Source organism: Sylvia atricapilla, chromosome 15 (genome assembly GCF_009819655.1).
Source record: "Sylvia atricapilla isolate bSylAtr1 chromosome 15, bSylAtr1.pri, whole genome shotgun sequence".
Taxonomy (NCBI): Eukaryota; Metazoa; Chordata; class Aves; order Passeriformes; family Sylviidae; genus Sylvia; species Sylvia atricapilla.
In genome coordinates this window covers 1,657,072-1,679,614 of record NC_089154.1, presented here as the reverse complement: position 1 = coordinate 1,679,614, position 22,543 = coordinate 1,657,072, and the positions used below count along the sequence as shown (strand labels likewise).

At 40.9% G+C, this 22,543-nt stretch overlaps 1 protein-coding gene and 1 long non-coding RNA gene across 2 annotated transcripts in view; one reads left to right on the top strand and one right to left on the bottom strand.

The window, feature by feature from the left end:
• LOC136367873 (uncharacterized) overlaps positions 1–22,543 on the top strand; it is a 505,302-nt gene that overhangs the window by 217,791 nt on the left and 264,968 nt on the right. The window lies entirely within an intron of this gene.
• The window catches only part of TRRAP (transformation/transcription domain associated protein), a 75,591-nt gene continuing 61,283 nt past the window's right edge, over positions 8,236–22,543 (bottom strand). The window contains 8 exon segments of the mRNA XM_066329690.1: positions 8,236–9,513; positions 10,332–10,526; positions 11,452–11,655; positions 12,807–12,991; positions 13,675–13,892; positions 14,448–14,673; positions 21,210–21,471; positions 22,209–22,408. Of these exon segments, the coding sequence (XP_066185787.1) occupies positions 9,229–9,513; positions 10,332–10,526; positions 11,452–11,655; positions 12,807–12,991; positions 13,675–13,892; positions 14,448–14,673; positions 21,210–21,471; positions 22,209–22,408 (1,775 nt within the window). The 3' untranslated portion in view covers positions 8,236–9,228.

Sequence of the window (22,543 nt, the reverse complement as noted above, 5' to 3'; positions counted from 1 at the left end):
GGAAGACAGTCCATTTGTAGGACTTAATCTGCCAAACCTCCATCAGTCTTTTTCCTCTTTAGCCCACATAACGCAGCAGAATAAAAAATATGCCCCTCTGCTGCTGTAATCAAAGTGATTGTGTTTCAGATCAAAACCATTTATTTACTGCACGGATTAAAGGATTAAATTGCATAGGAATGCTCTGCCCAACATTTTGTGCTTGTGCTGGAATCCAGCTGCCCTTAATCTCCATATCATTGACACAGGATATTGATAAAATGGGTTTCCCATTACGGCTTGCTGCTTTGTGATGTATACAGAATTAAAGTGACCAAAATAAGATTCCCAGGTCGTTTTCTGGGGTATGCAGTGAGCTCCTGAGGCACCTTCACCCTGAAAGCACTGAGCACACATTTCCCTGCTGTTCCAGCTCCATGGTGAGCCCTGCCCCTCCCCAGGCTGGGCTGGGGGACAGCTCCTGCAGGGACAAGGTGACAAAGCTCCTGGGGCTGGAGGGGGCTCGGGGACCTCGCCCTTGGGGCTGTGGCTCACAGACACCAGGAGGGTTCAGCCCAGGGAAAAAGGAGAGAACAGCCAAAATCACTGCTGAAAGAGCAAAAAGCCAATGGCCAACACACCAAATAAACTAAACCAACTAATATCTGTATAATATCGATAGACATGGTTATATCTAGGTCCATAACTAAATAGCTGAACCATCTAAATCTAAAATACACTCTGCCCTAGGCCAGTGTCTCTCCTCCAAGACACACTGCTCGTGATCTACTGCAGAAGACACATCTGTGGCCACGCTAAAGCCACCTTTTTACAGGTTTGTTCTGCTTCCTGTGCCTCCAAGGCAAGCTAAATACTGGAAATGTAGCAAAAAAAAGGAGAAAATATTAGAGATATCCATTCATAGGCAAAAGGAATTGATTCTATTTTGATTACTGCCTGACTACAGAAGAAATTGTGGTGCTTGATGGTGGGAATTCCCTGCATGACTCTTGCTCTTCTCTCATGAGCAGGAACACAGCTCCCAGGTGAACAAACCCATGACTGGCATTGGGGTCAGCACCCAGCTCCCAAAGATGCACTTTTCCCTCAGGCAGGCTCTCTGCAAATCCAGGCAGAATCACAACATCAGGTTATATCTATCACACAGGGAGAGCTGCCCTAAGAAAATGTAGATAAAATCCCCTCTTTTTTCTTTTCCACTAATAAGAGGAGGTACAATCCATGTATCCCAAGAAGTTTCCAGTTCTTTGTAGCTTTGCTTCAAGAATTGTTGACTTGGTAAGCAGGTAGGGTAAGCTAATTTAGTGTTCCTGCCTAATGATCACAAAAGAGGGAAATAAATTAAAAAGTGCCACTCTTTTACTAATCTTTTCTCTATTTTACAGGGCACTTGTTGGTGTGTTGCTACTGTTGTTTAAGATTATGATGCCTTTAAGGTTTATTTTGTATCTTCAGGCTTCTGCTATTTTGTGATTAAATGCATAGAAGCAAGTGGAATAATAATTATGTAATTTATGTTTATACACTTCCTCCCACTGGCAGGTTGCTTCTTGACTGAAATTGTATTATTTGATTCATGATCAGCTACCTGTTAAAGATGGTGGGGACAGATACTGCAAATCCCTACGAGCAGTCATGGAAAAATATTTCAGCTGCACCACTGATGTCAGGTCCATTTGCACATTTTTATCACTGATTCATGTCCTGTAATCTACAGCTTCAGCTGAGAGCATTTATCCCTGCTCCTTCTGAATAACATGAAAAGCACAGAGAGAGGTGAATCACACAACTCCACGTGTGCAGTTCTTACCATTGATTCAGGCAAAATGAGAGTATAATTGTTAACCAAATTTGCAAACACAGAGAGGAAAAATTTTGCAGCTAAGGCAATTAACCTGTGTGTTTGTGTTTTTTTCCTCTCTAGGAAAAGTAGAATACCTCAAAAGTGCCAAACACAGATCAATTAAATGGGAATAATTCTGCTAAAGGTAAAAGGTAACATTTCTTTTCTGTGTGCATCCAGCTCCTGAGTGATGAAAATAATCGTAGCTGAGGAACAACACACTATTTACTCAGCAGGGGCACTTAAAGACATGGTCCTGCATTGGGCTCTCATTGTGCCAAGCTCTGTTCAACCTTTTCCTTTAAGAAAAATCTACAAGAGTAGCAGGGAAATCAGAAGGAGGAAGGAGAGAAGTAATTCAACCAACGTGACAAAGCGAATCAATGAGAAACACAAAACAGATCTGGGCATTTTCCAGCCTGTGCCACGGCTGGCAGATGTCAGAGTTTCTCTCACATCCTCAGATGCAGGAACTGTAAACTAAGCTTCAAACCATTCAGCTTCATTCCTCCAAGAATGAACTGCAGTCAGTGAAAAATTCCAATTCTGCATCTACATTTAGGTCTGTGTAAATAACAGTGAGATTTTGAAGATTGTGATCTGACAAAGATACTCTGATCTTTAGAAAACTCAAGCCTATTCTCTGACTGAACAACATTTCAAGGTAAGAGAAACACTGAGAAGCTAAAGGCAGTATTCTTCATTATACATAAGTGTTTTGTCTTGTTGGAATCTGGAACGAGGGATTATGCCATTAATTCTGAGTATGTTGCTCTTAACAAAACTCCTGAAATCGATGGTTCTGATATATTACAAAGACAGGACTAAAAACTGGTGAAAATTCTCTTCTAAGGCATTGCTTATCGTGTGCAATAAATACCAAGGGCTACACAAGCACAGCCTAACTTATCCACTCTTATTCAGAAACAGCCTAAAAAGTTACAAAATATTGTCTAATATAAAACCTCCTGTTAAGAAGTGGGAATTTAGACACGAAATTGAGTAACACTGACATTAAATCAGTCCCCCTAAAGAATAACTTTTGTGTCAATCTATGAACTTATTTCATAAAAAACCCATGTGTGTGGTTAAAAGCACAGTTACCAAAGCTGAGCTCTCCTTCTAGGTGGATTTGCAGGAGGGGGCTACAAGGAAGCTGACCACTCTTAGATGTAATTATTCCTGCAGCAAAATGCCTTCATTCAGGTCACAGAAAAGAACAGATGAATCCCATAGTACACATCATTCCTAAAAAATACATGGGAGTGAAAGCTAAACTGAGCTAGGTATCTCTCCCTGCATGACTGGCAGCCTGTTTGAGAGCTGAGCACAGAATTCCTGTCTGTACTGAACCATCCCACAGCTCTAGAGCATCACATCTGTCACAGAAGGAATAAAACAAGCATTTTGGCACTTGCAGTAGTTACCTCATTCACAATACACAGCTCAGTGAAACAGCCAAAGCAGAGACAAGAAAGCCATAATTCCACCCCAAATTAATGTCTGTTTTTCTGCAGGACTGTGAAAGGCTCAGGAATTTGAGTCTTTCTTTTCCCCAAATCACCAGATCAAAGACAGGTAGTAGGTGCTCAGAGGAAGGTCCCCACTATTCCAGTTCCTCAGGGTCTCTGTTTCATAAATCTGCAGGTTTTACCCATTTCCAGAATACAAAAGAATCCCAACACTTTCACCAAGAATTCACAGGCCATGGTAAAAAAATTACTTGTTTCTCTCCAGAAATTTCCAAAAGCCAAAGCAAAGGCAACACATCTCACTCAGGGTGCATCCAGCCCCACATCTGGAAACCAGATACTGCCTGCAGGGGAAACTCATCTGCCCAGCCTCAGTGTTCCTGTCATTGTGCCATCTCCTGTGTGTCTGCCCTGGCCATACATTCTGTCCCTGCTAGTTTGTCTCTGCCAGGAAAATAGAGTGCAAGGGAGGAGAGGGCAAAAGGGCTATGGGAGATCACAGAATTTTGGACACTGTCCCAGAGAATTTTCTCTAAATTCGTTTAATCCCAATAAAATTGAGTTTGGACCACCCAGACTGCTGTACCTAAACAAGGAAGGCAAGAAAATTGTTTTAACTGGGAGACACTTCTTCTCGCTCACAGACTACAAAGCCACTACGTTTTACACCACACACACACATCCTAAGTATCAAAAATATCAAATCCTTTCCCCCCACAGTTTTAGTTCATACCAGAGTGTTTGCACCACACACAGACAAGGAACCCTGAAGGCCCAATCCCCACTCCTCCCCAGAACCTCACAAAGAGGGGTTCCCTCTTCACATGCTCAAGCTAAAAAACAAATGATAGCATAGTGTACTGCATGAGAGGTTTAAAAAACAGACTTTACCATAATACATGCAGCTAATTTACCAAATTTTAATATGGCATCTTTCTCTACTTGATAATCTCCTTTTTTATGTTACAGAAAGGAACAGGGCAGCTGTTACACAAACAACATTTCAATGACACCACCAGACCTCAATTAAAAGTTCTGTGCCACTTTCTATTGCTTCAAGGGATGGTAGAGCAACACTGACCCACTCTAAAGTGGTTTATGAATTGCTGCTCATGAGAACTCTAGCTGAATAAGCAGAATAGTATCTTTAATGCCACTTTCTTACAAACAGCAGCAAGGAGTGGAGAGAGACAGTAATTAATGTGTTAGTATAAAGAGAAACAAAGAGCCAGCAAGGGTCTGTCCTTTCCCAGCTATCAGACTGAGCAAGCTTCTTTAATACAGCTGGTACTGCAACAGTTCCCAGGGAATGGACTGAGGGTGAACGTGATTATCAATGTACAATCCTGACAGTATCTTTGAGCCTGGATAAACATCCTTTCCCCAAAAAAACAAAATCAGGCTGCAGGCAACAAGTGAAGCCTGGTTTTAGGGTGTGGAGCACATGAATCTAACAAGGCAAAGCTAACAGCACCTCCAGATATACCAAATGTCTACAGCACGTTCAGCACAAGAACCAGGCGGATTGGAAATGGGCTTTCACCAGTGCTTTGTTATGACAGCTGATTTCTGTGACAGTTCAGTGTTTTCTTCCAAGAAATCCAGCCATTGTGGATTAAATGGCGAGATAAATGTTCATAGAAAGCTCTAACAAGGCTTGTGTTGCTGAACACAGGAAGAAATGAACTGCTGCTGCCCAGACCAGACTGCCCAAACAGGGGCCAGAGGAGAACTGCCCACACCAGTTAGTGCTTCTCCCTTGGAAGCAGACACAGCCAACTTTGCCACCCTGTTTCTTGCAAGCAGGATGATATGATCCTCCAGGGCTAGACAAAGTCAGGACAGGTTTCATAGCTCACTCAAGAAGGATTTTCCAAGAGTATATTTACCACGTGTAGTATTCCAGGGGGGTCAGAGGGAAAAGCATCACCAAAGGACAGAAACACCCCAAACAAAACAAATAAATAAAAATGCATTTTGTAACACCAAACCCCCCCCTAACCAAGTTTCCCTGACAATGTCCTGAGCCCTGTGTCAGACCCAGCCATCAGAGCAAGTCACCCGAGCTGAAAACAATTGCCAGGCTGCTCACTGTCCTCAGCAGAACAGTCTGGGCTGGGGGATTCCACTCCGTTTGTTGGCAATTCACATGAAACTCCCTTCTTGAGGGGAAAGGAGCAACCAATCAAGCGAACAAACACATCTTAGGGCAGCCTCTTTCTTCCTGTTTCACTGGGCTCAGCTTCACCTCTGCCCCTTCTTACCCCAAATCCCATTTCTGCAGTGGATTCCACTCAGTCACTCCTCTTGGAGAAGGGAAGGGGCAGCAGCCAGTGGAGCCCATCCCTTCCCTCTTTCCCTTTTTCTCTGCAGGATTTCTGTCCCCAGGGCTGGGGTCACCCAGTGGGTCCCTGGTGGGTGCTGCTCCCCCAGGCACAGGAGATGCAGTGCCAGGAGCTGACCCAGGGTGCTCCAATCCCATGTGGTGCTTTCTGGGGGGAACTGGAAGCAGTAAAAAGATTTCTCAGAGTAAAGCATTGGATTCTAACAGGAGAGGGAGGAGTCTGAAGGCACAGAGGGAACACAACACATGCTTGGAGCTCTCAGGGAAAGGCAATGCTCATTTAAAGATGAAAAGGCCACAGTCAAGAGAGGAAAATCTAAGTTAACAATTGCACAGACTTCCTTTTTTTTTCCCTGCATTTCCACCTTAAGACCTGGTTTAGGAGGTCTCTGGTGAGGTGACACTGCCCTTTGGCTCACAGCTCATGCACACAGGGACAGTGAGACCCGACACATCAAGGGATGATGATGATAAACCACATACAAAACACCAGTTGTTTCACAGGTGCTCTCTTGAACCTCTTAAATGTGAAATGCACCCACACCGAGCTGATTAAAAGCTCCTGTGAGTGTGAAATCTCTCTGAATAGGCTTCTACACCACAAAGGAACATTTCATACATCATATTTGAAACAGATCAGAGCCTTAAAAGCAACTTTATTCCACTGCCATTATGAAACAGAGCTTTCATTGTCTGCCACTGAAACACTTTGAGTCATCATCTTCCACTAATAACTAATCCCTTGCTCACTCTCTCTGTAGCTGACAATTCATGGACAGCCCAATTACAGGAGAGGAAAGTGGCACAGCACTTTCAGAGACTGGACTCAAACACTCAACTACTGTTAAAGGCTTTTGTTTCAGAGTGCAATTCACTTAAGCAAACAAATTCTGGTAATCTACTTTGAGAGCAGACTGTAATAATAAAACGTTAAATTGCAGCAGCATCATCTAATAAAGACAGAGTCAAACGTGATCACAAAAGTCAGGGGACAAGACTGCAATTTGAGAAACCTGACAACTATTCATTCTCCATATAATATCCACAGCTTACACTTTTATCCAGTTTTTCATGCCAAATTTGCTTCTTAGTTACTAATATTTCTGTGCCTTGAGTGACATCCCAAAGAGTCCAATTCACACCAACACAGGTACAAGTGCCAAAGTCTACCAACATGTATATCTTTGTATTTTATAGTGAATTATGTCTGGCACAACTTTGGTGTCAAGGACTTGTGCCTAGTTACCCTCAGGAGAATCAGGTGAAATCTGTCCATAACTCTACAGGGGTTAAAAACAAACACAACAGAAGGAATTTTCAGAATGGCATAATGCTCCTACACAAGATTTCAGAGAGAATTTTAAATTTGACTTCTGTTAATCTCTCTGATTTTACACGGTAACGACATGGGCTTTTTTTGTGTAGTATCTAATCTGAGGGAAGAGACCTTGAAGGGAGGGAATACTTAGAGTGAATTGACAATTAATGTAGTTCACTTTCAAGTATCTGCTCAGCAAGATGCATTCTGAGCATGGATCTCTAACAAGACAGAGGGAACCTTTATCTACAATCATAAAAAATTAAATGCAGCTAAAATAGATGTCACATGTTCATGAAGATAATCAGGAACTTCATACCCTGTACTTTGTCAAACCACTTTCCTGCTAATGGACAGCTGCTGCTGATACAAGAGATGTCAGCTATCCCCTAGGCTCTGAAGAATGCTCATGTGTAACTAAAAGCTTTCAGATTTATCTCCTGGAGCTGGTGGTGCAATTCTGGGTAAGACTGTGTAAGCCTTCTCACAAACTGAGGTTCATCCATAGCATATGTTCATGAAAGAAGAGAACCAGGTATTGGCATTTGCACATCAACACCATCAGGGAGCTCATTAAAATAACTCTCTGCTCTCTCACACCCCTACTCTTTCAGGAGTATATGTGAGATGATGCCACAAGCAAGAGAGATGTCACAAATCAAAAGACAACAAAGTTTGTCTCTTAACTCACCTTCCCATTTTCCCATTAAGATTTCTATCATGGACAGAAAAGCAGCTGAATTATCTGATGAGTTCCTGTCAGGGAATGCTGTCATCCCACAGACAGATCCAAGATGTGCAAATGATTAAGAAATGATCCAACAACTCCTCTGTGCAGTGTGTGCTGTATTTCACAGCTGCAAACATTACAATCTTCAATAAAGGGAAGGCAACAATTGGCTCCAAGTCATGAAAGCACTGAGCTCAGCTGTGAATGACTGCAGACAGAGTGTGTGCTGACACACGCAGGAAGTGCTAGGTTTTATAAGATTATTCTTGCCAACATGATTTTGATAAGGAAGCCTTGGCCAAAAAAACATTATCTTTGCCTTTGTCTTCCAAATCCTTATGTAGTCCTTAGCACTCATATGTTTGAGCTTCCCCTTGTACATAGTGCCACAGAGCAAAACTCTCCTTGATACAAAAGGAGCACCAAGCTTTGAAATGAAGGGCCATGCTTGATTCATCCACCATAAAATGAAGCAAAATCATACTCACAGGATATTAAAAGTATTATAAATAAAATGAATACCACAGAGAGTTTTATAAAATATTTATTTTGAAAAAAATCACTCTGTACAAATTTAACATTCTTAACACCGAAGTTTTATAAAAATGCTAACACAACAGAAAGACGAGTGAAACATTAAACTGCTCTTTTTTCTTAAATTACAAAGGAACAGATCCATTCTAAAGAAGCTACTGTACTTCTAAACAGTAAAGAGAACTTGATAAGATTTCATTTTTTCTCTATTACAGACAAATACAGGTATCAAAGGATGACTTTTTCCATCCTTTTATAAACTTCCCTCCAAACACTGTCCACAGCTAAACCAAATACTCTAAATGGTTTACACTTTTACTGTACATAGCTTGTGCTCCAGGAAAAGTCAGCACAATTTGATCATCATTTTCTCAGTGCCTAACAAAATCTCACCTCTGTAACATTTGGTACAAAATTGTCTGTACAAAGCAACATCGCTCATGTAAATTTGAAGCAAACTTAAAAGTTAAGAGCATTTATCTTTGCCTTCAACTTGGCATTATGAAGAGAGAGTGATTAAGTAAAATTTCACAGAGTAAAATTCATTACTGTGTTTTTCTTTTTTTTTAAAGTAATTACTATTGTATAAAAAAATTTATATACTGCAAGTTATTAAGAATGGCAGACCCTAAATCTAACTACACTAGTTCATAGTCTTCATAATAAAATTAGATTTTTCTGTATATTATTTTTCTCTCTTCATTTTAATCTATTTGCAAAAGCTGCTTAAACAGGAGGAAATGTCTCCTCATGAAATTAAAACCAGGAAAAACACCATACTACTGTAAACACAGCTAGAATGAAAACTGACAAAATGCAGTGGGACAGGTAAGCCATGGTCTGGAAAGCTTCTTTCACATTTTCTTAACACAAAATATGGCTCACACCACAAACAACAGGAGGAAATAAAAACAAGAAAAAAAAAGTCAAAACAACAAAACCAACAAAAACAACAAACCCTTTCCCCAAACTACTGAAAGTGTCAAGTCACAGCCAGGGGTGCCAGGCGGGGTCCATCCTGCAGAGGTTGTCCAAGCTGTTGGCAGCTGCTACCAGAGTGTTGACTTTGCTTTCCCCTCCCTCAAACTGGGCCAGGTTGTGGAGGCGAGTCATGATGGCAGTCACAGCTTTCTGAACCAGTGAAACCAGCTGCTGGCTGTCCATGTTCTCGGGCTGCCCAGCTGCTGACAGTGGAGAGGAGGTGTCCTCTTGGGTTTTTTTGTGCCACGCAATGATTTCGTCCCTTAGCACAGTTTTTAGGATGCCATCAACCTAGATGAAGAAGAAAAATCAGATTATTACACTTAATCCAGAAACAATCAGGTTCTATCAGATTACAGAGCTGTAACTGGATTTTAGTCAACAGCATTTTGGCACTTTTGGTGCCACGCTGCAATTTCAGACTTTCAAGATGAGGGTGGCTTCCAAACATCTTTATTATTTCCTTTCCAGGTGTTTCTTTTCATAAAAAGTTTCCATTGCAAAAACACAACACAACGACTCCTACAGAAATTAGTACCATATATTAAGATATTGATACACAGATACAGTTGTGTACATCTATTTTGAAATTATTCTACTGAATTGATTGGCTTTTACCACATACACACACAGAAGTCTTGGGCAAAGATCTGGAGTACTCAGAAAAGGGGTTTTTTTGCAGTCATTACTGTCTCAGGGAGTATTATTTTCTGCTACACAGGGAAAGAACACTGACTACAACATCTATACATATGTATCTAATATATATACACATGTATGTTGTATAGGCCAGTTCTATCCACGGATGAAAAAGAAATGCCTGCAACAAATGCTTTCCTATTTTATCTCATCACAGAGTTGAGTTACTGGTATTAATCTCCCAACTCCAACAGTCTCAAGCCTACAAAGCAAACTTTTATGTGTCCAGTCTGAGTCAAACTAAACGTTTACACATAACAAACAAAACACTTCCAAAAATTTCCAACATTTCAGCTGGCCTCGGGGTGAAATTCTAAAACAAATACGCAGCATCATTCAGCTCCTACCTTCACCAACAAAAGTGCTGTTTGGTTTATAAACGCAAATAACCTTGCAGAAGGTACACAAACCTTGAAGTTTGGCTGTGCAAAGCAGCGAGCCACTGCAATCATGGATGCAGTGAGGGGCCCCGAGACCCCGATGGTGGTGAGAAACTCGGAGATGTTGGGGGTGAGGCGGAAGGGGACCGGGCGATTGGCGTCCAGGTCCCCGGTGGCATCGTTGATGTCAAAGCGAAAGTAGGCCACGTTCAGCTTGCCAGTGTCCTGGGGGGGACACAAAGAGGCACAAAAGCAATTAAAAGAACTGATTTTCCTTCATGGGACCAAAAGCAGATGGATTTTTTGTTTCTGTTATTCCTGAGTTCCAACAGTACTTCAACAGCTTTTCAGTTGTTTAGCCAAACAACTTTTGAGCAATGAAGTTATAAATAATGGCATGCACAAAGGTAAGTATTTCTCTTAAAATATAGTCTCCAAAACCCTTACTAAATACTTGTAATACCAAACTTAATGAATAGATTGCTCTGAATCCTGAGCTGTACAGAGTCACTGCCAATAGAGCTCTGAAACAGCATTCAGTGTCCAAGGTTCACCATGGGTTAACAGCTGAACACTTAATAGAGGGATTAAACAATCCTAATTGCTATACAGATTATAGCTCTCCATGCATTGAAATGACATTGAGACTTTAATAACTACCACCTTTGCTCTTTTTTAAAGTGGCAAACCTCATTTCAAATGTTGGGTTAAAACAGACAAATCATGATTAATAAGAATTGTAGCTTGAAGGATATGCTCAAAAGAGAATGGTATTTGAAAAGGGGTATAGCCCTTTAATAAAATGAAGCTCTAAATTTTATTTTTCTAACACTTAATTGATTTAATGCAAAGGTATTTTGAAAGCAATATATTTGAAAAAAGGCTAAAAAGAGAGACTTATCAGCCATTTACATGAAGAGTTCTAATATCTAAGAACAATTTCACAAAGTTCTAAACTCTCACCACAGAAGGCAGAGTTGATGTCCACAGGGACTGCAGGTTAAAGTACTCCCTACAGGAAGTGCAATCACAGACAAATAAAAAGCCTCCTGAAATGCACTGTAATTACCTATGTTGAACTTTGATTTCCAAAGCACAGTGCAAATATCCATGTGATCCAAGACGAGAGAATGAACAAACTGCAGCATACCTGGGCAATCTGCAGCATCTCAGGGTTGAGCCTGTTCAAATGAAAGATGAATTCTGCAAAGCCAATGAGGGCTAACTGGATGGTGAACATCTTCCTGAAGGTCCAGTAATCCGTGGCGTTGGGGAAGGTGTGCAGAGCCCACTCCTTGAGCATGCTGCGAGGCACCATGTTACTCTGCACTTCCTTCAGGATGTCTCTGAGAACCTGCACACCAAAGGGGTTAGTTGGAAAAAGGCATTTTTAATGCACTTCTTAGCAACAGACAAATTGACCTAAAGCAACTACCAATCTGCTCAGGCACAGCAGCATGCTGGGGAAAATCCCAGGGTGAAATTTCCCTGGGCACAGTAGGGTGCTGGGGAAAGCCCTGGATAAAGCTGCCCCAAGCACAGCAGAGTGCTGGGGAAAAGCCCTGGATGACATTGCCCTGGGCACAGCTGGGTGCTGAATGAAATTGCCTGAGAAAAGCCCTGGATAAAATTGCCCCAGGCCCAGCAGAGTGCTGAGGAAAGCCCTGGATGAACTGCCCAGGAAAAGCCCAGGATGAACTGCCCAGGAGAAGCCCAGGGTGAACTGCCCAGGAGAAGCCCAGGGTGAACTGCACAGGAGAAGCCCAGGGTGAACTGCCCAGGAGAAGCCCAGGGTGAACTGCACAGGAGAAGCCCAGGATGAACTGCACAGGAAAAACCCTGGATGAATTGCCCAGGAGAAGCCCAGGGTGAACTGCCCAGGAGAAGCCCAGGATGAACTGCACAGGAAAAGCCCAGGATGAACTGCCCAGGAAAAGCCCAGGATGAACTGCACAGGAAAAGCCCAGGATGAACTGCCCAGGAAAAGCCCAGGATGAACTGCCCAGGAAAAGCCCTGGGTGAACTGCCCAGGAGAAGCCCAGGGTGAACTGCCCAGGAGAAGCCCAGGGTGAACTGTCCAGGAGAAGCCCAGGATGAACTGCACAGGAAAAACCCTGGATGAATTGCCCAGGAGAAGCCCAGGGTGAACTGCCCAGGAGAAGCCCAGGATGAACTGCACAGGAAAAGCCCAGGATGAACTGCCCAGGAAAAGCCCTGGGTGAACTGCCCAGGAGAAGCCCAGGGTGAACTGCCCAGGAGAAGCCCAGGGTGAACTGTCCAGGAGAAGCCCAGGATGAACTGCACAGGAAAAACCCTGGATGAATTGCCCAGGAGAAGCCCAGGGTGAACTGCCCAGGAGAAGCCCAGGATGAACTGCCCAGGAAAAGCCCAGGATGAACTGCCCAGGAGAAGCCCTGGGTGAACTGCCCAGGAAGAGCCCAGAATGAACTCCCCCAGGCACAGCAGAGCCGGGGACAGCCCAGGCTGGAAGGCCAGCAGCAGTACCTGGTGACTGGCCTGCGTGCCCCGAGCCTGCACGGTGGCCAGCCGGTCGTAGTAGCGGGAGATGGGGTTGTCGTGCTCGATGCCCTTCTTGGCGCAGCGCTGCTTGTAGATCTCCACCAGGGACAGCGAGGAGGGGTTGTCCTCCACCAGCCGCATCTGCGGGGACACCGCCACCACCCGCGGCACTGCGCAGGGGCGGGGCACAGAGCAGAGCAGAGCTGAGCTCATCCACGGCCCAAATGCTGACTCGCCAGCCCTTAAAACGCAACCCTGATAATCAACTGAAGCCTATCAACAGAAAATGTCAATGCTACGCTCACATCTAATTTACAAGCTACGGGATTTTTTTAAATCTTAACAGAAATATCAACTGTATATTCAAAATAAAATTGAGCACTCATTATTCTCCGTTTCTCTTTATCTTTAGGAAAGACGGTAATACTTCGTTTGGATGAAATTCAGCACAAAAAAGAGAATACATTTCTCATGTGGAAGACGTAAAAGAAAGTCAATATTCATATATCACAACTCAGGGACAAAAGGTTTTGTTCTGTCCCTCTTCAGTTGTCTCTAAATGTTTACTCTGAAGTATGTGCACACATTTCCGCACCAACAGGTGCGGTGGGCATCTCTGCCTTAAATATGCACAAGTGCACTCGATATCATAAGGAATGCACATAAGCGTTTCTGAAAACACCCCAGATCCCACGCAATCAGCTTCTCCAGAGGGGTGCTACAGCTCCAGACAAGACTAATCACCCAGACAGATGTGAATTTACCTTCTGAATATTCAAAAAACCTCCAGCGACCGTAAGCTCTGAGCGCAACACACATTTAAAAACAAGGCAGATCTCTGTGGTTTTGGTACCTGTGAAGAACAAGTGCCTTTTAGTGGTCTCCTTCCTCTTCTCCAGGCAGGGGTTGAGGAGGCGGAGGAGCTGCAGGACGCGCTCCTCGCGGCGCGACTCGGTCAGGCAGGCGTCGTTCATCACCAGGTAGGGGTAGATCTTGCCGTTGTGCCCGCGGATGTACAGCCTGCGAGCCGCCGTGTTGTGCTTCTGCACGATCTCCACCCTGGGCATGAACCTGCCACCATCAGTTGGAGAGACCTCTGTCACTGGTTTGAACAACAGCATCCCCAGGGACTGCAGTAACAGCACGAGTCTCAGCTTACAGCAGCGTATGAGAAAGCCAAGCCTACTCTGAACAATGCAGGTGTTTAGTGATCAAATGTAAAATTATTGAAGGAGGATAAATTAAAAAGGTCTTACTTCAAAGTTTTATATAAGTAATACACATATATAAAATATACATCTACTATAAAATATCCATCTACTTTGGCAGAATGGATGGATGGATGGATGGATGGATGGATAGATGGATGGATGAATGGATGGATGGATGGATGGATGGATGAAGCAATGATGGATGGATGGAGGGATGAAGGGATGGATGATGGAGGGATGGATGGAGGGATGGATGGAGGGATGAAGGGATGGATGGATGGATGGATGGATGGGTGGATGGAGGGATGGATGATGGAGGGATGGATGATGGAGGGATGGGTGGGTGGATGGCAAGGGCTTTAATTTTCTTCTCTGTTTGCAGACTTACAGCTACCAAAGAAAATTTTCAGATTACCTTGCAATCTTGATGTAGTAATGTGTTGGCTTTGGCATCAGGAACTCCCCAGGTATCTCTACTTCTGCAGTTTGAGCTGAAAAGTTACTTAGAAAGCGGCACTTTTCCTCTATGAGGAAGAACTTGGGAAGCTGTTTAGTTTTGGCCTCCAGAATTTTGATCCATTTCTTTAGTTTGGAGATCAGGTTGTGGAGTTTCATTGATCCCGGCACACTGAAGTCAAAATCTAAAAAAAAGAAAAGGCCAAAAAAGCCCAAATCACCCAATTCCCAATTCAATAGTGCAAACCAAACACACACATGCCCACCACTAAGCTGAGCGACCTTTAAAAGACAGACACTGTTGAATATTTCTATTTTCTCTAGAAAACCTTTTAGCAAAGTCCTAGCATTATCTATAACAATAACTCACACCTGCCAGAATCTACTACCTCTTTTCTGTATGCAACTCTAAAATATTCTAAAATATTGAACTTCCTAAGATTTTCCTGTTTCACAGTCACAGAAAAATAGAAAAGCATATAATGAAAAATTTAAATACTATTACTGTATTGAATTCTCTACATACTGCAACCAGACATACTGCATAGAAAGAAACCAGTAAACCCCCAAATTATTAGATCAGACTACTTAGTGAAAGAGAAGTAGGCTTACTTTATAGTACTATAATTTTCTATCTGTTTCATTACAAGCCATTTATTTATTTATTTAAAATCAGTGGAGACTTTTTACTTCTAAAAGGAATGAAAGCCGCAGTTGAGGATACAACATGGAGTGTTGTATGTGAGAAACTGCAGGGCAAATAATAAAATCGTTATTATTACTATTCTCCTCTTCACAGCTGTAAGAAAAGTCTTGTTCTTTCCTGTCTTAGACAGCAATTGAAAGACACTACAGGAAGAAGAGCCACAGCAGCCCAAGAAAAATGACAATAATATGCAAATAGCCTGCTCTTCCCACTGCAATGTTAAGAGTATTACAGAGTGAGAATATCTCCTTTAATCCACATGCAGGTGAAGAAGGAACTTTCTCAAGCTCAAAACATGGACTTCAGTACATTATGCAAGTAATTCTGTAACAGAAATCTCTGCAATATTGAGCATTTTCTGGGCCACACCAACACCATCTTTCCAACAGTGCTGTCACTACAGTTTCAGAGAAAGCAAACAATAAATAAATAAATGTCTCTGAATTTCCCAAAAGAGGGAAAATGAATAAACCACATACATGAAATGATGGCTCAGCACTCCAGTGCCACAACAATGAAAGATTAAACACACTTGGATAAGAAGACAAACTACTCTCTGTAAATCTCATTAGTTATGGCATCCCAAGCTGTGCAAGTTAACCAACAGACTCGAATTTTTAAACTCATCTCCACCCCCTAGAAGATACCATTTTAAGTTCTACATGTCTCAAATGAAAAAGCAACGGGGAAAAAAAAAAGAATGACAATTCAGTATTACTGAGATTTTCAGCTAGAGCAGAACAGAATCTTCAGTATTATTCAATACAACAGAAAATTAAGCCTTGAAAATAGGTTTAATTTTCTTGCAGAACCTGCATTTCAATGTCATGTACACTCAATATTTTCCTAAGTTGACAAAAATACCAAAAACCAAACAAACATGAGTGCTGCTCAGAAAATCTGACCACATAAATATGCTACAAGCATCTGCCTGCAAGTGTGCCAAGAGTGAATTAAGTATGTGCACACAGCAATTACTGCATATAAAAGTTTTTTTCAACCACAATTAAACCACTCAAAACTCTAATTGTCCAAAAGACTTTCTCCTACAAATAACTTAAAACATTCATTTACCCAGCAGAGCTCCTGTCATTCTATGCATACACGCTTCTAAGTACTTTTCTTTAATCCAGGATTCTAATGCCAAAGAAAACAATGCACCTTAGGATTGCTTCTATGTTGCTGTTCTGTTACTTCAATAAATACCAGAGAACATATAAGTCAACATATTTCACTGTGTATCCACAATAAACTGATATGCTACATGATTTCAGTGAAAGACCTAAGTTTACCAGCCTAAAACAGAACAAAAAAAACCACAACAAACCAGCTCATACAAAATCCTTTCCACTTCTGTAAGAAAAAAGTCTATAATGAAAAATACAGTTTCATATTTATGGATGTAATATTCCCTTTTCTTTTTCTGCCTGCTTTGGGCAGTGCATCTATTGCAATATCACTGTAAAACACTCTTATTAAAATCCCAAGCCTACCCTCTAGTGAGCAGTGGGAGTAAATCATTTCATCAAAGTGACAAAATTATTGTATCATTTATCTCCTGAATCTCTGAAGTGCAGGAAAGTACCCTCAAACTGCAACTAGTTTTTGTGCTAATGCGAATCAGCCAAGAGGTAAAAAACACGCATCAATATATTTTCCTTACAAAAAAAAGTCACTCAGTTCACCACAAGAGCAGCTCTAGTTTGTTGAATGGCTATTTTAGGACTTTTGTTGTTCTTTTGTTTCCCAGTGGCAGATGGGAAAAACAGAGAGTTCAATTAGTCTTTCTGCTCGTGTCTCAGAGAGCCCATCTGAGAAGAAAAATCACTTCAAGCTGGAAGAAAGGGAAATACAAGACCAAACATTATTTGTGTACAAAGTTTCTCTGCTTTGCAGATATCTCAGTCTATATAAACAGTGGTTTTGTTTCAAAAAAAATCCATTTCTTTAGTATTTAGTACTGGAAAACACCTTTCTCAAGCTACCCTACACTGGTCTGAAGCACCTCACTACTTGCACCATCTATTCCTATAAAGAATAGGAAGTTTTTCCCCCTCATCCTAAACAGAGATTTTCACTGAAGGCCATGGCACAGACTGCAGTGGAGGCACTTTGCTCCCTCTTCTCAATGCTGCTCAAGTTTTTGACCACTTAATGGAAAAAGAATTGGGGCACAATTTTCTTCCCACTAAGACAGACCTAAAAAAATCCTGATGGCTCTTAACACACTTTGATTGAAGGCTGTACCACCATCACTCCTCAGGAAGAAACACCAAAAAGCATCCTCAAGGTAGCAAAATTAAGAGTATCAAACCCTCTGTCCCCCCCAGTCTCCTGGACCTACACAACATTAACATGGCATTAAGAAAATAAAGAAGACTTCCAAACTAAGACTCCAGAACTATACAAAAAACCCTTCTGCTACACTGGAAGAAAACAGAGTTCTGATCAATCAAAGGCAACAGGCTATTAAAGCTTTTAGAGCAAGGAACAGTTCGTTTGAAGATTTTTAAGATTATTCTGACCACAGGAAAAGCCCGATTCCATTAAAGGTTCACACCTCGTGGATCTCCAGCTTAAAAACCCAAGACATCTATCATGTAAGGTGTCCCTGAGTACTGAGTTGCAAGCTTAGCTGCACAGAGCAGGACAATTCTTTATGCCCAGGACATTGAGGAAGATCCAAGCATTCTCCAAATTTGAACTGCTGTCTTGCTTTTGAAGTTATTATTCAAACATTCATATACTCTACTTCCAAAAACTTCTTTCCAATCACACAAGAACTTTTGGGGAAAAAAAAAAGCAATAAAGATGAAAAATCTCAGTGAGAGGAAAGCAGAAATATGAACAGGACTTCTGGTTTATGCAGCTCCAAAAAACCAATACTGTGTAGACCAGACACCAAGGTCAAATATTATCAATCTCTTTATCTAGATTTCCTGGAAAACAACCTTTTTACCTAAAAATTACAAGGGAAGTGGAGAAAGAGCTACCAAAGCATGCTATGTTCACTCTTGAGCAAAAAGGAAAAAAAAATCCTTAAAAAAGCTGAAAATGAACAGAGCTCTTTCCTCTGCCCTCTCCTAAGAGTTCAGAGCTACACTTGGGTTTCAAGAGCTTCCTCCTGACTACGCTGAAGGATTCATTGTGCTGGGTGACAAAGTCCCAAGGAAATTACTGTGCCCTTCAAGGGTGTATTTTGGAACTTTCCATTTGTATTCAGCTTGAGTGGAGAGACGGTTGCAGAAAGAAGCTGATCCAAACTCTAAACTATCATCTGCCCACAAAAGGACAATTGAGGCAGCTTTTCTTCTGCTTTCACCGCTGAGAGAGCTCTCAAAGGGAGCATTTTTCAGCATTTTCTATTCTTTGATGTCAAAAGGTTTAGCAGGAAAGGAGAGAGAGAGAACAAAGAACAGATGGTCAAAGAACTATGCATTTGAAGTTCTAGAAAAAAATTCAAAGTAAAATTTGTTTTTATAATATAACATTAGGATGGATAAAGATGACCTATCACAGATCTAACAGTCCAGATTGCTGCAGACAAATAATTTAGAATATAAGAAACGGTGTGAGAGTCTCCAGTGGCTCCAAACAGGAATCAAAACACAACTCTGCTGTTGATGGAAATGATTATGCAACCAAACTCCACTGAAAGTGTCTATAAACCGTAGCTGTCAACATTAATCTGGGAATAATTGACAAAGTTTACTCCAAGACAGCTCTTTAGCTTGGATACTTTTGAAATGAATGGCAACCACTGTAATTATCTGTCCATCATCCAAATGCAATTGGTACTGAGAAGGGGAAAAACAAACATGAACATTGTGGTGTGACTGAAGGACACATCAGGCACATTCTGCAACTGATTTCTCATAATGTTACAAGAGTCCTTGCAATCTTCAGTAAAGTAATTACAATCCCATTCAGTTATTTACATACATTTTACTGTTTTGCAAAATCAATAAAAAACTTACTTCATTTTCTGTATAACAAATTAGATTACAGAAATTATTAAGTATGCTGATTGGTTTAATTTCTTCTGGTTTTCCAGATTTAGTTTGTAAACTTAAACACTGAATGTAATAGATTAAAATAAAATCTAATCCAGCACTAAGCAAAATAATTACTTGCATCCTGCAGACATTCATATTTCATCATACTTGAAAAATAACATGAAATCTCTGTCAAAAAATTAATTACTGTTATTTAACTGAAGTTTACTGAGAAACATTTTGCATTTGATGACTTTACATGATTTTTATGACCAGGACTATGTCATACTTTGGTTTATATGTTGTTCCATATAATTCTTTAATTAAGAGAGAAAACTGAAAAGCTTCATATATCACAAAGATATGCAAAAAATAAAAATAGCATAAAAAACTAGAAATCCTCTCAATTTTTTGTTTTAATTAAAAATTGGAACCGAATTTTAATTAAACTTTCTTAAATGTTTCTCTAGGAATGTTTTGAAATATTACTTCAGATATTGCAGACTTTAGTCTGGCGTTATATTTACTTTTCCTTTACACCTTGGAAGATCCAGAACTCCCCAGTGCTCACAGGAAAGGAAGTAGGAGACAGTGTGACAGCCCAAAAATAACTCAAATCTAACCAAAACTGAGTGTGTCAACAACACTTACAGCAATAAATAACTGGCTATACTACTGTTGCAATGTAAAGGCTCTAAACCATTATTAAAGACTCAAGTCAAGTCCAACTTGTATTTAATGTAGAACATTTCAGCTGGAAGGGATCTACAACCATCCCCAGATCCCTGATCCAGGGCTGCTCTCCAGTCTCCCCATTTACACCTGTCCCTGCCATTATTACTCTGCTCCAGGTACAGAATCCAGCACTTGGACTGGTGAAATTTCATCCCATTCATCATTATCCAATGATTCTTTCCCCCCCCCGTACACTCCCATTAAAGACACACGAAGTGTTTCTACTTCCATTTCCCTCCCTAGTACACTTCATCCAGTAAAAATTTAATCACATGGTTCAGGACTTTCATTATCTGCTGTCATGCAACTGCTGTGCCTCAGAAAGGACATGGTGCAAAGCATGGCGTGCACGAGAGATGTGGGTCACTCTTACAACTCAGTCACTTTCACAGGATTCCCGTCAGCTCCCTTATTCTCACAGTATTATCAGCAAAATGCTTGAATAAACACCCCAAGTCTACATGCCAAACACTCTCAGTTATGTTTAAAGAAAAGGAATTTATACAAAACTCAAAATTCTGGCAACCCAAAACACTGATGCCAATCAGTGTCACTTTCTGTCATATATGAGCTGCGTGGCCTTAACACATTTCACCAAACAAATCAAGCTTGTAAACAAGCTTTTCTTAGAATTTTAAATCAAGATCAGATACTCAAATATGTAACCATTGGTTAAGAGAAAAATGAATGAAGCATAAAAGCTACTTCCCTTAAGTATCTTTTTTATTAGATCTGATTAAAGTTATTGATTCAATTTACCAGAGATGTAAATTTGGGTAATAGAATTTTTATAATCTAGTTATCCAAAACACTAAAGTAATTTTACTTGTCAGAAGTAGGCTGTTTTGAAAGACTTCACATAAAATCATCAGTTTTGAGTTCTGGGGTGAAAATTTCATTAAATTCTGCCATCACAGAGAGACAGAGATCATTATTGTCCCTCAGATACAGCTGGCAGTTCTTTCCAAATTGCAAAAATACTATACTGAAGTAATCTAAATTAATCTTTAAACACATATGTGATCAAACCACAGTTTTCAATAATAAAAATAAAATATACTTATTTTCTGGGATGTCTGTTTTCCACTTGAATTACATTTATTACTGCACAAAAGACAGGAACAAAAATATTTCAGGTTTGCTGAATGACTGAAAGTTGCTGTTTTCTAAATTTTCTTTCAGGAAAAATAGTGGAATGAAAAAGCAGAATGCCCTCACAGCTGAACCATGGGGAGACATTTTCTTGACATTAAAAGCAACATTTTAAAAAATTTTCAACATTTACCTGTAGTAAATTGGCCTTTTAACTTCTGGAACACAGGGTCTTGAGCTGTTGCCTGTGCTCTCCTCGCTAGTGATTCTGAAGCTGCACTAGAAAACATGGTGGACACATTGGAGACATTCTCAAGACCTACTCCAAAGGTGCTGACTAACTTCTTGACAAAATTCAGTGTATGAGGAGTGATTTTGGCATCTGAAACAGCTCCGCTTTTCTCAAAGGCAACCGAGTAGCACTTTGCCAAGCCCTGCTGCAGCTGTCTGAGAACCTAAGAATTAAAAACAGAAAAAGCAAAATAGACAGGAAGATGAGGCCTTCTGATTTGATACCAAATATTCATCCCCACACTGTATTTTATATAGTAAAATTATGCTCTCAGAAACATCTGCTTGAAACTCTACTCTTAAATTGCATCAGAGGGTCAATCAGAATGACAGCACTGAATTTCAGCAGCATTGCAAACAAACTGAGCAGGGGAAATGCTGCTTCACAAAGGACAACTTGCTCTTTCAACAGCAGGCAACTTTAAGATTTCATATTTTGAGATATATGAAAAAAAAGGTGATATGAGGAAGCCTTCAAATAAACACTGTGCTAGGCAGACCAGACTTTGAGAGGCAAGTAACAGCAGAGTGACAGGTCCATCTGCTCTCTGTTGCAATGCAAATCTCAGGTAATAATCACCACCTGTCACAGACCACCAGATCAAGAAGGAAACTGGTATCTCTGAAACTTAGTGTAAGAATATACATTTTCAGTTAGTATGAGCAACAGCTTAAATCCTAGAGGCATTCATCACATTAACTGCTCTGCAAAACCCCTGAACAGTTCCAGAAATAACCAAGATCCGAAAACTCCAATCAGAACAGTCAGTTCTACAAACACCAGTTGACTAATCAAAACAGTTACACTTTAATGTTTAAAGTTAATTCTAGATAAATATTTTGCAGTGAACTTTCCCTTAGATAATCCATACATTGATGAAGGTGTTTCAAAGCCAAATACCTCCTCATGCCAATTCTCTCTGAACCAGACCATCTGATCCACAATGCCTTCCAGGGAGGACAGAAGTGTGGGATGCAATTCCCGCTGCATGTGCATGATCCTGCTGCATCTCCACATTGGGGCAGTGGCTCTGATGGGCCCAGGGTCTGAGGCAGAGTGGGACTGATTTCCAACTGAGCTTGGTTGCTGTTGCCCTGAATCTGGAAAGTGAACATTGAAATGGAAATAAGAATTACCTTTCATGAACTTGATATGTGTCCGTTTGAAACAAAATAAATTGTTCCAAGAGTTGGATTGAGATTTACATTAAGTATTAATTACTAACTCCTTGCTGA